This window comes from Sclerotinia sclerotiorum, genomic scaffold, assembly GCF_000146945.2.
Source record: "Sclerotinia sclerotiorum 1980 UF-70 scaffold_6 genomic scaffold, whole genome shotgun sequence".
Taxonomy (NCBI): Eukaryota; Fungi; Ascomycota; class Leotiomycetes; order Helotiales; family Sclerotiniaceae; genus Sclerotinia; species Sclerotinia sclerotiorum.
Genome location: NW_001820830.1, coordinates 1,517,921 through 1,534,411, shown reverse-complemented (window position 1 = coordinate 1,534,411; position 16,491 = coordinate 1,517,921). Strand labels below are relative to the sequence as shown.

General features: G+C 41.6%; 7 protein-coding genes across 7 annotated transcripts; 5 read left to right on the top strand and 2 right to left on the bottom strand.

The window, feature by feature from the left end:
* Window positions 1–230: 230 nt before the first annotated feature.
* SS1G_05410 (predicted protein) lies at window positions 231–1,432 on the bottom strand (the record flags this gene model as incomplete). Its single annotated transcript, XM_001593932.1, has 4 exons — window positions 231–267; window positions 407–495; window positions 1,054–1,133; window positions 1,384–1,432. The coding sequence occupies 4 exons, from the start codon at window positions 1,430–1,432 to the stop codon at window positions 231–233; spliced, it is 255 nt and encodes an 84-aa protein (XP_001593982.1).
* Window positions 1,433–2,693: 1,261 nt separating this feature from the next.
* On the top strand, window positions 2,694–3,618 carry SS1G_05409 (predicted protein; the record flags this gene model as incomplete). The annotated part of the gene is made up of 3 exons (XM_001593931.1): window positions 2,694–3,024; window positions 3,245–3,371; window positions 3,597–3,618. 3 exons carry the CDS (start codon window positions 2,694–2,696, stop codon window positions 3,616–3,618), a joined length of 480 nt encoding a protein of 159 aa, XP_001593981.1.
* Window positions 3,619–4,027: 409 nt separating this feature from the next.
* On the top strand, window positions 4,028–4,261 carry SS1G_05408 (predicted protein; the record flags this gene model as incomplete). The annotated part of the gene is made up of 1 exon (XM_001593930.1): window positions 4,028–4,261. The coding sequence occupies one exon, from the start codon at window positions 4,028–4,030 to the stop codon at window positions 4,259–4,261; it is 234 nt and encodes a 77-aa protein (XP_001593980.1).
* A 946-nt stretch (window positions 4,262–5,207) lies between these two features.
* Window positions 5,208–6,972, bottom strand: SS1G_05407 (hypothetical protein; the record flags this gene model as incomplete). Its single annotated transcript, XM_001593929.1, has 3 exons — window positions 5,208–6,695; window positions 6,746–6,825; window positions 6,876–6,972. 3 exons carry the CDS (start codon window positions 6,970–6,972, stop codon window positions 5,208–5,210), a joined length of 1,665 nt encoding a protein of 554 aa, XP_001593979.1.
* A 2,001-nt stretch (window positions 6,973–8,973) lies between these two features.
* SS1G_05406 (predicted protein) lies at window positions 8,974–9,344 on the top strand (the record flags this gene model as incomplete). The annotated part of the gene is made up of 2 exons (XM_001593928.1): window positions 8,974–9,074; window positions 9,287–9,344. The coding sequence occupies 2 exons, from the start codon at window positions 8,974–8,976 to the stop codon at window positions 9,342–9,344; spliced, it is 159 nt and encodes a 52-aa protein (XP_001593978.1).
* Window positions 9,345–10,421: 1,077 nt separating this feature from the next.
* SS1G_05405 (predicted protein) lies at window positions 10,422–10,687 on the top strand (the record flags this gene model as incomplete). The annotated part of the gene is made up of 2 exons (XM_001593927.1): window positions 10,422–10,474; window positions 10,648–10,687. 2 exons carry the CDS (start codon window positions 10,422–10,424, stop codon window positions 10,685–10,687), a joined length of 93 nt encoding a protein of 30 aa, XP_001593977.1.
* A 1,529-nt stretch (window positions 10,688–12,216) lies between these two features.
* Window positions 12,217–14,327, top strand: SS1G_05404 (conserved hypothetical protein; the record flags this gene model as incomplete). Its single annotated transcript, XM_001593926.1, has 4 exons — window positions 12,217–12,492; window positions 12,547–12,651; window positions 12,701–14,025; window positions 14,129–14,327. 4 exons carry the CDS (start codon window positions 12,217–12,219, stop codon window positions 14,325–14,327), a joined length of 1,905 nt encoding a protein of 634 aa, XP_001593976.1.
* Window positions 14,328–16,491: the final 2,164 nt, after the last annotated feature.

The following is a 16,491-nucleotide window of genomic DNA, read 5'->3' as shown; positions in this document are numbered from 1 at the left end:
TTTAAGTGTGTGACAGTATTGACAAATCAGGGGATTTTGCTTTTCTACTTATTTCCAGACATTGAATATAAGGTCCAATTTATGTCACAGTCACACAATATACTCATGTAATGTTCTTGGCGGTTTATGCTTTTACGGACAGTCATCGAAAGCTCGTGACACCCGCATTTACAGCCATCAGTATCAGTCTTATTTTCGTATGAGTAACTCCGTACACCGGGAGCGATGAATCACTTATCAATGCTATCAGAGGTATACATACCTCTGCTAATATTTCATCAGCAGCCCTTCCTTTCTTCGTTATTTCAAAGGCTTCTGGTAAATCATTCTATTACATTTCAAATCTCATATCTTCAAATACACTACGATCAGCAAACAACCGATAAAAGTATGCAACAGCACTTACATTCGTACCGCCATAAATTGAGGGTTTCTGGCCTGGTCCTTTACTTTCTCATCGTGCCATCTTTCCTCGCCATATTCATATTTTTGGGACTGTCTGGCCTCTCGGTTCTCAAATTAGAAGATGTTATTCAGAGCGGCGAAACAAATTCCACATCTACCCATGGTTATATAGAGTTATACGTCACCAAAACCTGCAGCCACGTTGATGGCCCCTCTGTATCCACCAAGGGCAACGTTTTATGCTTTTTGTAGGCTTCAGGTATGTCTAGCAGAAAAGCCATCTACCTCATTTCGATCGAGGCCCACGAGGAGTAAGATTTTGACAGCTCTCCATAGATATTAAACTTTGGTCTTTATATCCAGAAATGCAAGACTCGATTAAGACGACGTTGGGGACAGGGAGAAATCGTCTCATGGCCTCGTTCCTTATATCGCTCGTATCTATTTCTGCCTCATCATTTATCATCTTTGTATTCAAGTTACCAAGTATTAGAGATAGTTGCACGGCTTTATTTGCTTGCAACCTTGTAAGGTTCCTAATTCCCCCTTTCCGTCGTTGTTACATCTAACCTATGTTGATAATTAGATTACCTCTATATTACTCATAATTGGGATAGTCTTTATGGCTCAAATACCTTCATAAGTTACGGAGGCAATTATCGCTAGCGCATTATCAGACAAAATATCGGTGGTAAGGGGAACTGGAATCTTGGCTCTAAGCTGTCTGACTACAATAATCAGTTGTTTCACTTTATGTATTTTTCTTGCTCTTAGCTGGAAGGGTATTTGGATGAAAGAGGATGAGACCTTGATGTGGATCACTTGAAGGTGCTCTTTTGTGGTTGTCGTGGTAGAACTTGATCTACTGCCTGCAGTTCTTCCAAGTCTGGTGCTGTAGAATTGTTATTTCATTTTGTCTGAAAATTTTAATACATGAATTTCATAATGGAGCTGCGATTGTCTGACTTCTAGCCAAACACCTGTCAGGGCTCGATACACTCTCGTTGTCTGGCTTTTCACTGCACATTTGAATTTTACTAGAATATGACTCGAGGGGTATTCGCGTGGCGATGTGCTCATTCTACCACCCCAATGGTTATCCTTAAGGATATCATGATTTTTCTCTTAATTAGCTATAAGAACTCGATGTAGGTGACTTCTTCCTCTTTCCTTATTTGGACGATTCTCATTATCAATATCTCCATTAAATTGCATGATCACAGGGACCTCAGCAGTTCACATATCATAGTCTCGGTCAATCATGAGTAAGGTCCATGATGACTTGAATGAGCTTTAAACTCATTGTATTGTGATTTGATAATTATATCCCCTTCAGTCAATTCAGTCAAGTCGGACAACATAAAGATGGGAGATGATGCAGGGGGTCAACTATTTACACATGCCAACAGAAAGGTGGCAACTAGTCACTACACCAACACTTACCTCAAACCCTACTGTGACCAACTGATCAATCTCTCCAAACCCACTTTAACCACAACCACCACACCCGGATTTTTCTACCTCCTCATCGCGCAACTCTTCTGAATTATCCTTCTTTTCAACGTCCTCATCTTATCAACAACAAAATGCATCAAGCGGCGATACCCTCGATAGGAACACCTGCTCTCGAAGCCCGGGTTTTCGAAGCCGTTGCAAAGAACCCCTAATGAAGATACAAAAGTTTGTGGTACTCCTGCTGAAGGCGCCTAGTTCGGCTCTGGTAGCAATAGTGATGAGTTGGAAATGCCTCATCATGGATAGTATTATGGTTAGTCCATACTAGCTTCTGAATAGTAGTGAATTTATCGCAAGCAACTTGAGAGTCAGTCCAAAAAAGGAAAGAGAGAACAGGGAAAGATGAAGAGAGAAAACGACTTAGGGGGGGAAAGGTTTAAATGATTTATTTGTGACATTGTGATTCTTTTTTTCCTTCTTGGTCTGTTTTTCGACTCTTAGATCTGGGACAACTTTTGGAGTCAGATATTTGCTAAATACAATTCATTGATAACTATTATTTTCTTGTCTGACTCTAGTTTGACTCCTCTTTAAGATGACTCGACTCGAAGGAGTCAGATACAATTTAGAAACAAGTCATACTATTTTATGAATCATAATTTAGAATCCATATTCCTATTATCTTTGAAAACCCTTGATAAAGTTCTCACTTCATACCCTTTCTATACTACCACTTTACCATCTACCATTTATATTCCACCAGATGTTAACAAAACACAAAACACAAACCACCTCCAAACCCCAACCAATATTCCACCCCGCCCCAAAACAAAATGCTACCCACCCTACGCAAAATCCACTCCAATCTCCCATCTCACTCCCACTCCCACTCCCCCACCCAAGACACACCCCCTAACAAAACCTACAAACACAGTCTCTACCTCACCACCAGCACCTCTCTCCTAACCCTAATCCTCATCCTCATATCGCTCTTCTACCAATTTCCCGGACCCAATAGTTCTCTACTCGATATCGTGGGGTCGGATATCACATATAAGATTTACATGTTTCAATATTGTGTTTCTGGGGGCGAGAATGGAAATAGTGGGTTAGATAGGGATGTGTATGCGCCGAATGGGGAGGGGTGTCATTTGGATTTTAATCGTGAGATTTTTATTTTTTATTTTTTGTATTTTATTTTATTTTATTTTATTGTTATTTATTTTATTTTATTATCTCCAATTCCTTTCTCTTTTCTCTTTTCTTTTCTTTCCTCTTCTTATTTTAAATTATATATTTTATCCATCACATCTACCTGCCTATGCAATAAACACAAAAGCAGAAAAGCAAAAAACAAAACTAACTTCTCAACCCCCCAATCTAGCAATCGGCTATGTCGTCTCCGCAACCAAGATCCACGCCTCAGATAGCGATCTCCATCTTTTCCACAGTTTAACAGCTGCTGCTTTCTCTTTCTGTTATATTGGAATTCATATACAAATTCTACTTACGTACCTATTTATTCGTTCGTTTCTCCGAACGGGAAAAAGTCTTTATGGGAAATTAATGTATTTCTTCGGGGTATGTATAATTACACAACCAACCTATCCCATCTCATCCCTTTTCCTCCTTTCCTCCCCTCCTCTTTCACCCCCTCGGTGCCCCTAGCCCTAGCCCCCAAACACAAAACTAAACTAAACTGAACAAAAACTAACCCCCCCCTCTTCCCAACACAGTTCCAAACAACCATCTACCTAATCCCCGCCATCTGTCTAACCTCGCTCACCTATCTCTCACGAAGAATCACCACCACGAACTCCTCATCCTCATCCCCATCTCCAGCCCCATCTGCAACCTCAACCTCAACCTCAACTCCATCCACACCCACCCCAACCAAACACTACACCAAAATCGGCACCCTCTACACACTACTCCTCCATTCAATATGGATAACATGGCTCCTCACACTATGTATTCTCGTAACCCTAATTTTCTTTTCCAGAAGTAACAACAGAAGAAATAGGAATAGTGGTAATAAAAACCAACACACGAAGCCAAAACTGGCCGAGAAAAAAAATGAAAAGGAAAAAGAAAAGACAATAAGAAAAATAAAACCCACCCCAGAAACCCACTCAACTCAAGAAACCTGGGAAGAAGCACGTGAAGAATGGGAGGAGCCATGTACGAAGAATGGGAGGAGCCATGTACGAAGAATATAGGAGGATTACACGTGCATTATGCGCAGCAGGATGTACGTAGTACTCCTGCTTCGGATGCGCAAACTTCTGTGGTAAATCGAGAGGGGATTCGAAGTCAGCGGTTTTTTGTGACGAGGTCAGGTGGGAATGCGGAGGATTTGGGGAATGCAGAGAATGCAGAGATGGTTAATCATTGGGGTTAATGGTGAATTATTTATTATATGTAAATATATAAATTGGATATAGGTATAAATACTTAATTACTGAATTAAATATTCACAAAAAATCTATAAATAAATAAATACATAAGTAAATCAAGTCAAATCATACCTCCACCATCACCATCACTATCACAGAACCGACCCCCGACCCCCCCCCCAAAAAAAAGAAACACCCAATAAATACAATAAATACACTACCAACCCCCCCTCTCACTCCCTCCCTTCCTCTCTCCCCTTCTCTCCCCCTTCCCCAAAACAAAGCCACCAAAAAATCCATCCAAATCCACCCTACCCTACCATCTCTCACTCCCCTCACTCTCTCCCTACCACCACCACCACCATACAAACCCTTCACCTTCATCCATTCCTCAATACATCCCTCAATATATTCCCAACTGCCAACTCAACTCCCAACTCCTCAAAGCCTACAAATATCTTTTCCTTTCCTTTCCTTGGGCTACCTATCCCAAATTACCTCTTCACAAACTACCTACCTACTTTATTTAAGACTCATGACTTACTCACTCAATTCACTATCATACTTATTAACCTCAAATTATCCTCTACTCAGAAAACTCCCTATCAAAACATTTTCTTCGAGATTAGATATTAAGATGAGCTAATTATTAACTACTCGAGTATTCTCATTTATATCTACTTCACAACAGGAATCTCAAAATAGGAACAATAATTAAGTTTCAAAAAAATTTCATATTCCATTTCCATTTCGTAAGAAGATATTTGTAATAAAAAAAGATAGCCACCTGGCAGCAACGCATGCCCAAAATGTTATGCAACCAAAATCCGCCGAACCAATCCATCTATCCATCAAGTTTCCACTTCACTTCTTCTTATACCTAGACAACGAGCCATTCATTCATCATTCATCTCATACCAAGTCATACAGCCATTATTCCCCAATTGCCGCCTATTCGGCAATAGCACCATACTTACTTCTCAAATCTCCAATATAATCTTGTTGCTTCTCCATTCCTGCCGCCACAAGAGCAATTAATGCGGCACCAACTCCAGATCCATCCTTAGCAATACCAATTCTGATCCTTCTCTCACCAGCAGCTCCAATACCATCCATAGCTCTCAAAGCCTCTCTCATATATTCTTCGAAACCTGGGTAGAATTCTACAAGAGATCCATCTACACCAATATCGATAATATCTTCCTCGTTGATTTTCAAGCCTGCTGTATCTGCTAGCTTACTAGCGGTAGCTGATGCTGCGTCGGCAAGCTTTAAATCCTGAACATCCTGAACGATAGAGGTTGTTGATTTAGGTTTGTTTGCATCCGATATGTTATCAAGACGGCCAGTGTGAAGGACAACAGCTCCAATTGCGACGGCAGCTAAACGAGCTGCACGTTTACCAATAGCGTGCGCAATTTCTTTGACAGTTTGAGCATCTTCTAACGAGGCAGCTGAGACACCAAGTGACTTCTCAAGTTCTTGGCGAAGGGCGCGCAGACCAATGCTGTTGTCAGCTTCAGCAATTGAGAGAATGGAGCTGTCGACAGCCCACTGTTTGAAGAGAGCACCATTTTCATCGATGTTAGTAGTCGACCTATAATCGTTATCTGCCGACGACTTATCCTTGAAAAGAGTGCTGATCGGGCTCTTCATCATTTCAATGAGAGTGGTTCTGAGAATTTCACCCAAGAACATACCGGAAACTCTCTTTTCAAACATCTGAATACCAGGGTTGACACTATCCTTATCAAGGATTTGGTCATAAATGGTATTTGGCAATACCTTAAGACCATTATCAAATGAGCCCCATTCTGTGTTGACAACCATTTCACCAGTTGTCTTGTCAAAATCTCCTTCCATGGGCTTGGTCAACTTTTCGAGTTTTTCGACATAGGCGCCATTGGTACCAGTACCGAAGATGGCTCCAAGTACGGTTTGTGCCTTTCCAGGAGAGGTGTATGCTCTTGCCATCAAGGTTCCCACGGTATCGTTTACAAGAGCAGCGACCTTCACAGGCAGATGTAATTTATCAATCTCCTTTTGTAACAATTCACATACATCTTGTCCAACCGCATCGGCAATATCGAAACCTTTTGTCCATCTAATCAAAGTTCCTCTATTGATACCGATTTGATGAACTGGGAAACTGAATGTGAAACCAAGTCTGAAGATGTGCTCATCCCTGAACCCTTCCGGTGTACTAACGGTATTACGACGTCTAATGTGGGCCGCGAAATGGTCCTCGTGATGGGTTTTGAGGAAAAGTTCGATTTGTTTTGCCAAAAACGAAAAGAGGTCCGATGCGGTCTTTGCCAACATCAACTCCCTTGGTATCGCAACCTTTGATTGTGTGAGACTGAATGTGGTATCTCCGTGCAACTGAATCGAGCAAACTCTAAAGTTGGTTCCTCCAAGATCAACCGCCAGGTAAAGTCCCTATGATTCATCAGCTCTTGAAAGAAAAAATGCGGGTCTTCTTTTCCAACCTTTTCTGTGCCATTAGGAACTCCAGTAACATATGTAGGAATTTGACTCATGTTTGTTGCATTCTTTTCCAATCCCTCATCTATGGAAATATTAGTTCCATGTCATAAGTTGGTTGGCAGACACACATACTCATCTCCGCGATGAATTCCGCAACACCTCTTCGCACATCCTCATCTGAGTACTCAAACTCTGCGGCAACGCGCTTTGATTCTGCTAACAAAGACATTTTGTGTGGTCTTGATATTGGAGCTTCTGTAGGAAATGGATGTGGAGATTCGCAAGTGCCTTGATCTAAGAAGTTGGCTCGAGGAGAATATGATGTTGGTGAATATGGACGGGGTGGTCTTGAATAAAGAGGAGGGGTATCAGTGAATAAGAATTGAACAATCTATATATATAATAAATTAGTAATAACCAACATGACATTGGGAGCTTGTGGTTAATTTACCAAGACAACAACTACAAAAGTAACAGAGGCTAAATGCACGAGGCTGATTTGATCCGATTTCGATACCTTATGAGATTTAAAAGATTTGGATTCGTTAAAGCTTATCGTTGGGTACGTTGATTGTGACTGTGTTGGTAGTGTTGAAGGAAAGTTCGAAGTGGGAGTGGTAGGAGAGGAAGAAGAAGGAGCATGAAGAGAATAATACCATTCGGAAATTGAAGGAAACTTCTTCTTTTTAGAATTGTAGTTGGCGGGCGGGTCGCCCTTTCCAATTGAGGACGTAATTTTGATTAGGATGGGTGAGTTTATGGCCAACTTGGCGGGAGGCGGGGCAATTCTCTTTCTATGAGAAAAGCCTCGTAGCACAAGACAAAGCGCGGGAAACTTGGAGGGGCAGAGTTTGGAGTTGGAGGGGACCCAAGATGACCCACTTATTCCCAAAGAATCCTCTGTTCTGATTGGTCAACGTATCTTAGTCTCCCTTCAAAAAAGGGCCGTCTATGCGGTGCTACTTTAATTCGAACCTCTCTTCCTCCAAGGAACAAAGGAAGAAAAGGGAAAAATGCAACTGGAAGAAAATGATGATGCAGTTGCTTGTAACTCCGTAAAATAGCCTCAAAGGATTAGCTCGGAATCCAACGGGGGTGAACGTCAGAGTCTCAGTCTATGAATGGTTAATGGTAAATTCGTGTAATATCGAACATAATCGAGCTGAGAGACCATTCATTCGATGTATCAAGTGTCGTAGAATCGATGTTGGTATTGGTATGGTATTGGTAATGAGTATGAATGAGGATGGCTATATATAGATGGCTATATAAATTGGAATACAGACTGATATGTAGACTGATGTATTAATTTTATCGCGTTATCGTATGGTCGGTAGCCAGATCTCGATAATGTACAGATAGCTAGCTATCTGTCGAACTGAAAGAAAACTCCGTATAATAGCCTGGAGGACAATTCTGGTATAATAAATATCTCGTAATCAAAGCTTTGTTCTCTTATTCCTTCTCGTCTGGAGCCCCAAATAATGGTGGAGGTGGTGGATGTGGATGCGAAACAATCGAATGTCCTTCCTTGCTTTAGTGAGACGAAGGGATGGATGGAGTCTCCCAGATTTTGCGGAGAATAGAATCTTGCTTTGGAATTCAAGATACTGACGATACTGACTCTCCTTATCCGGTCATGGAGAAGAAAAAAAATATTGAAAAGTCGTTCAATTGTATATAAGTATCGTGACGTCGTAATATGCAGTCGGGACTTTAAGAATGGGGACAAAAAATGCTAAGGATCGAATGAGGAAGGCTGATTAACGCAGGGGAAGTGGTTTTCCGTGTTTTGGTTTCTTCGTTTTGGACAACTTGTTGATATCGGAGAAGTTCCAGACTTTCGTATCGACCCCTTCATTACCGTTGTCGGGATACAGGATATTTTCTTGAAAGTGTAACTGTCTTTACTATCCCCAGTGTATAAGTTCTGACTTTTGCTTTGATTTTCGTCTAAATGATCAGGATTCCTATTAGATTTGGCCGTCCGATTAACACAACTGTCGGGTACGAGGGTGACCTCTCAAGCTTCGGCTGTGTTGTAACGTGTACGTGAACATCAACAACCACGTTTAGATGAAAGGAGAGTGTATATACAGAAATATATTTCAATAATTTCTACATACATCTGAGAAGAATAGTATTATTCATATTGGGGTTGAGAGTGGAAAACTAATTATGTATTAATAAACTTTTGCTGGGGATGCACAATGCAATCAAGTTATCAAAGATGGGGAAACTTGTTGAGGACGTGCCTCCATTCACACCTGGTCAAAACATCAGAGCTCAGACTTATATGTATGAACTCCCGTCGCGCCTATCAATTCATTTGTGAGTCCCGGAAATGCATAGGAAACATGATGTAGTGTATTTCATCAATACATAACATAGTATCTTGTGATAAGAGTGTTTGCTATGAAGGATATCAAAAGCTTTAATGATCTGGCTAGAAGATGGTTATCACTCATGCTCTGTGTTTCTTTATAGTCTTCCAAGTACATCAATCTTGTTGGACCAAAGACATCTAGTACTATTGATATCAGTATCTTAAGAACAGTTGCAAAAACTCCATTGACACTCTTGCTTACCGTGTCACCATAGATCGGTTCTGATCTCTACCTGGAGACACGAACTTTATTAAACTTCTATTGAATCATCCCGCAGTTCGTGTTACATCAAAATATGTGCTGATCATGGCTTCTAAAATCGACAGCAAGCAGTCAGCACGTCAGGGGCAAGATGTAAGTCATCAGCAAAGAAATATTAGACGTTAGTGAGGTTACAGATTATTGGGATTGTATTGTTGCCGTGTGTAACCTAGATATCGCATTAGAGTATTGTATGGGTTCTCTACCCTCACTGAAGTTACGGATGGAATATATTTCTTTCCGTTCCGTGTCTGTGTCTGATGTGGTATTTTACTACGTTACAATGGCTCCAAAATGTACTGAACTTGATTCTGTCAGTCAGCTATGACTTGCATTGCTTTACTGCAGAATAACTTCGAATCTTGACGGACAAGGTTTGCCGAAACGTCTCCTGCAAAACCCTCCCGGTTAAGAAATACTGTGCCGCTCCCATTGCCAATTTCCGAAGGCCGCTTTGATAGGACGCTCCAAGTGATCCCATACGATACCGACAATGAGGGAAGTCTTGCATGATTAACCCCATGCACAAGATTCGGTGTTTTTGATAGGTAATTGAAATTACCATTCGGTGTCAGAGTTCAATATAAAAATTAGATTAACTTCACCTGCCATTATCCTCTTCCCAACTCGTACCTCTGTTTAGTGCTTATCTCACGTGTTCATGATTCCACTTCATATGCTCGCTGGTGATTGTTTGTAGTTCTTGCACACAATGGTGATTCGTATGATCGCCAATAGTAGACTCGATGCACAGTACATGTAAGATTTGTAACGCATTAGAAAGATTCCATGGTGAGTTTCTAGGTCGGGGGATATGCGCAATTTTCTCAAAATGGCCCTTGATGCTTCAAAACTCTTTCGTTGTGGATAGGTAATCAATCATCTGAAGGTTTGATATTTCCAGATACAACCAATCATTCTGAATATTACGAGGTAAAGGATATATCGGGGGCAGAAAACCAACACCTTGGTTCTCGATGGTCTCGTAAACTTGGTTACAATGTATCGTATCAAAGCTGCAAGGGCCAAAATGGAAAATCCGAAAATGGTAAGAAAGGTTGAAGGTTTCGAAAAGTTTTACTTGTACTTGCACTTGCATGTATCTTCAAATGCTCTTCTCCTACAATTTGACCTTTCTTGACGGTGAGAAGGGGATTGAATGAAGTCTTGGAATCAATCTTCTCAAGGCAGACTTTCTGAATGATCAACAAGAGCCCAACCTGCTCTGCCCAATATTAACTTTTTTGTAAAGGCAGGACTGGTGGTGGATTTAAGGCTGTGCCTCCATGTGCTTAAGTAGGTAGGCAGGTAATTACTAATGATACATGGCCAGAGAGATATTTCATTAGGTTTCTTTGAGGCTGAGTATTTTACCTATATTTTATTTCCTCCACAAAGCCACGGTGTAGATATTGATTGCATTGGCTGTTGGACGGAAAAGGAACCCCTCATTTTGTTAAGATCTTAATTCTTCCTGCTTCAGAAAAGGCAGAAAAGGTAATACTGTACACCGTACATCTTCTGCTGCACCCACAATAGGAAAATCAATCCATCAATCCATCAGTCCAGCATCTGTGAAATATTTCTTAAAAGGCTTTTGAGTATGAATCCTTTCATTTTGGAATAAATAAGAATATTATAAATTCGGACTGACCGACTGTTTTATGTGGCTGCCCCCTTTTCTCCTTCTTGTTGCTTTTATCTTTTCCATGGAGTCTCTAACACAATTGCGAGACAGGCAATGAATTCATTCCTTTACCTGCCTGCCTGCCTGCCTGCCTTCCTTATCGTTCCTCCTATCAAGTCACTATAAGAACAAAGCGAGCCTGAACCCGCATAAAACCTTAGTTCACCAGTTAACTTTTTGATGCTGTCAGCATACCATTCAGCGGAACATTCACTACCCACTACCCACTACCCCATCACCCACCACATCACCCACCACCCATCAAATCAACCAAGAGCCCATTAAAACCTTCGAATTCCATCTAATCCGTCAACCAACAACCAACAACTCAAGTTACAACACAATCATACCAACCATACCCAACCTTACCTTACCTTGCCTTGCCTTACCTACCTTCGTTCCTCTCCCTTCCCGTTTCCCTTACCTTACACTTTATACCCCCAATACTCTATTTCTATACTTTCAATCAAAACTTCGTTGTTCACATCTTATCTAACCTACCAAAGATCCATTTTATTATCACGGATAAAAATTAACTCCACCCACTTAATAATTATTAGTCCTCAATAATCATCCAGTGTTACAATTTGCTTCATAGGACTAATTTTTTATATCCTGTTCCTGCAGATTCATGTCATCCGTACACTTTGGACGAGAAATCCTTCCGACCAGGTCAAAGAACCTCCATCTGCTCAGCCCCCAAGGTCGCTAGGAAGCTAGCGACAAGTCAATAGGTTGGCTGACATCGGCGACTGGATATCCATCCTTCCATCGATACAGTGCGATACCATCCCTCCTCCTTCGTCCTTTGCTTTCCCCGTTTTTACTTCTTCGAGAAGATTTAAAAATACCACCCTTCGTAGACCTTATGAGTTCTATGAACGCCCGCTTAAAAAGCCTTGGGTTCGGTTCCAAACGTAAATCAAGTGCAAACAATATCTCAACTGCCATCCCGCCAAACCCCACTTCTACTACATCCTCACCACAACTCGCGCAATTACCCGGACAACCTACTCCTCCCACACAGACGGCTTCTTCCTCTACAGCAAGTTTACCTATGAATCATCCTGGGGGTGCTGGCGTAAGACCGCCGAGCTACTCTAATCAATATACACCCGTCGGGCGTACAACGTCTCCGATGGCTCAAGGTACACCACGAACCCCTCCAGCACAGATGATGGGCGGACCGCCACCGATTAATACTGCAGCTACCGGCGGCTACCCTCCACAACAGGGAGTTATGGGAGGACCTCCTCCTCCAGCTGGGCCACCACAGTATAATCATCCTCCTCAATATGCTGGAGGGGCACCGATACAAGGCGGTGCGGGTCCGCAGTATGGAGGCAGGACTAATCCGGTGGAAGTTGAAGGCGCTGGCAAAAGCAAGGCGCAACTCATCGTGGGAATAGATTTTGTGAGTATATCATGAAATATCTCGAGCTTCACAGAACTAATTCATGATTCGCAGGGTACAACTTTCTCTGGTGTAGCCTTTGCTTTTGCGACCAACACCGAGGCGAAAGAGGACATCATTACCGAATGGCCTGGAGCAGGTTCATATACAAAACAAAAGGTGAGATATGACATCGGCTCTTGACAATAACATCTGCTAACATCTTCAGATTCCCACCGTCCTTTATTACGATCAATACCAAAAGGTTGTTGGATGGGGTCCCGATATCGCAGATGCCTTGGCACCGACTGGGTATCCAAAACCAGGTGTTCAAAAGGTAGAATGGTTCAAACTTCAATTGATGCTTTCCGGAAACACATATATCGATCCTATCAACCTTCCTCCCCTTCCACCAGGAAAGTCAGAGATCGATGTTGCAGCGGATTACCTATTCAAACTCAGACAAGCTATGCGAAACCAATTACAAAAGACTTTGGGAGAGGTTTTCAATCGAGAAGAAAGAAATATCCGATACTACCTGACAGTTCCTGCTATTTGGAATGATGCTGGGAAGGCTGCGACCAGAGCGGCCGCCATCCAGGCTGGATTCTTGAGGGACGAGAACGACAATCGATTGACTTTGGTTACGGAACCCGAAGCTGCTGCACTATTTTGCTCAAAGGCCGGTCTATTGAACCTCAAGATTCATGATGCTGTACTCATTGTCGATTGCGGCGGTGGAACTGTCGATTTAATTGCATATGAGGTCGAAGAAGAGTCCCCATTCACAGTATCCGAGTGTACAGCAGGTTCTGGTGATTCCTGTGGGTCTACGGCATTGAATCGAAACTTTAGCAATATTTTACGAAACAAGATCCGAAAGATGAAATTACCAGAGGGTTCAAAGACAGCCGGGAGAGTTTACGCAAAATGTATCATGGACTTCGAGAACAGAATCAAGGCGGATTTCAGAAATAACAATCAGAAATGGGCGGTCGATGTCGGCATTGAAGCAGAGTTCCCCGAAGCAGGAATTGAAGAAGGATATATGACATTCACTAATGAAGAAATTCTACAATGTTTCGAGCCAGTTGTCAACCGAATTTTGGAATTGGTTAGGAACCAAATCATAGCCATCCAGGCACAAAACCGAACACTTCAGAACGTCTTGGTTGTTGGAGGTTTTGGTGCATCGGAATATCTTTTCCAACAAATCAAACTTCACGTACCACCTCAGTTCCAGGCCAAGGTTGTTCGTCCTATGGATTCCGTGGCTGCTATTGTTAAGGGTGCTGTTACTGCTGGTATCACTGAAAGAGTCGTTACATCCCGTGTAGCTCGTCGTCACTACCTCATGGCAACTCTTCAACCTTTTAAAGAGGGACACCATCCAGAAGCCTACCGTGTTCCATCCTTAGATGGTAAGGATCGATGCAAGTTTACTCGACAAATATTTGTACAGAAAGGACAAAGAGTTAAGATCGGTGAGCCAGTCAAAGTGTCATTCTTCAGACAAGTGGCACCCGGAGCCACTTTGATGTATGAGGATATTTTGTACGCTTGTGATGATGATGTTTGCGCCGAATATACCAAGGATCCACGTAAGTTAATTTGTCCTCGGATCTTACATGGCCTCACCGTCACCACCTATATTTAGGGTCAAGGGAAGTCGTACTCTCACATCTGATCTTTCTCGCAAGAATCTTGAAAAGGATTTTGAAAGAATGGATACCCCTCAAGGCACCTTCTACCGAGTGTACTTTGATATCTACCTCACACTTGATGGATCCGAATTCAATGCCGAACTCGTTTGCCAGGGAGAAGTCATGGGTCGTTGCACATCCAGATTCAGATAATCGTTCTTCAGCAAGCATAAAAATTAATACACATTGGATTTGACAAATTTTTACTTTTAGTACTTTAGCGTTCTTCAGATATCAGAGTACTTACAGTGGCATTACAATTTGAGATGCGCGGCGCTGGAGTGAAGGGGAACTCTTTAAGATTTGACAGCGGGAAGCCTTTCTGCAATGATTTTCATGACGGACGAGGAGATGATTGAGCGAGGAAGAATTGGGTTGATGGATTGATGGGGAGTGATCAGATTCAAAACCGGTGATGTGATTAGCGTGATGGATGGAAGAAAAATGGGATCGTTTGGATCAGATCAGGTACCTTTTTCTTTTTCCAGTATATGGATGATAGGATGGATAATCTTTTTACATCCCTAAATGAATAGGAAATGAATGAATGGATCCATAGTTTAGAGAGTTGATACCTATTTGCTCATTTTTTGGGTTTGTAGTTGGTGAAAATGGAATGATTTTTTTTATAAAAAAAATTAAAAAAAATAGATTGAGATTTGAAGATGGGATTTTGTGATGTTTGTATGTGTATATGATATATAGATATCTATCTAGGATTTCCCTGTAACTATTTACTCTACTGCGCTCTACTATACTCGCCCTTTCCTTGTCTTGTCTTGTCTTGTTCTTGTTCTTGTTCTTGTTTCGGCAGCACCCGTTTCCTTCTCTTAGTATCTAGGTGGGTAGGTAGATCTTAATCATTGAGTATTAATCATTAAGTTTAGCTTTAGATTTTTAAGTTTTAGGTTTTCAATACTAATTGTAATTGTAATTGTAAAATCTCATCTAATTCAATTCAATTCAATTAGTACCTACCTTGAGGTTTGAGTTTTTATATACAGAACAGACCCGGGAAAGGAAGGATATTTTTACTACCTAGGTACTTAGGTATATACATGACTTTTGTTTTTGTTTTTTTTTGGTTCATATATTCATTCATTTGTATAATTCATTCATTCATTCGTCCGTTCGTTCATTCACGCTCTTTAACAACGCTCTTTTATTCTTTTCTTCCTAGGTGGTATTTTTATTTTTTATTTTGATACTAGCTGGTGCTGGTGCTTTGATACTGATACTGGCTGGTACTCTGTTTGATATTGATACTGAGAGCGCTTACTTGGTCGGCGCTTATTTACCTACCTACCTACTAGGTATTCAACTTTACATTCGTTTTGTTGTTACTGAGCGAGCTGGAGCTGGAGCTGAAGCTTGAATTAACGGTCCTGATTGATTGATTGATAGTTCACGGTTCATGATCTACGATTTGCGAATTTGCGATTCGCTTGCTCACGGACTTTATTGCACAGACTCAAACACTAAGCCCACAGACTCACAGGCTCGCAAACTCGCAAGCTTACTCGCTCTCCAGCCCGCTGTCATAACCGCTGCGTTAGCGATCGCTAGAAGGGAAGCCCACTGGCTGACTGATTGACTGACGGACGGTATTGGTTCGTAGGGCTTAGGGAGAGGGAGGGCTCTGGGGTTTTTGGCGGGAAATAGAAATAGAAATAGAAATTGGGTATTTTATTGGGTTAGGAGAGGAGAGGGTAGGAGAGGATAGTTGAGATACAGAGTGATAGGGATAAAGATTTGAAAGGAAAGGGCAAAAATCAAGATTTATATCCCTGTTGCTTTGTAAGTTGTTACTTGTTGCGGACGAGGAGTTTACGACATTTTACGCTACGCTACACTACGCTTCTCATCCGTTCTATATTTTTATAACATTGGATTGGATTGGATTGGATTGGGTGGACGATTAGCTGGATTGGGTTTTTTGTGGTGGTTTGTGGTTTTTTGTGGTTTTTCGTAGGGAATACGTCATTTTGCTTTTGGTGAAGGTGGTGGGATTGAGGAACTGGGATATAACATCTAGGATACAATACCCAGGATACAATACCCAGGATACAATACCCAGGATACAATACCCAGGATACAATACCCAGGATACAATACCTAGGATATAGGTTTGGTAGAGGGAAAAAGTTTTGACGCTCAATATCGGTATTAGTGCATCGAATTGAACGGTTTTCTAAAAAAAAAACATCAAAGGGTTTTAAGGTCGATCCACTTCTTTGTTTTACCTCAAGGGGACTTTTGAGCAGGGATCATCTATTTGACTGGTCGTCGGCTTTTCTCTATTATTGGGACTCTGATT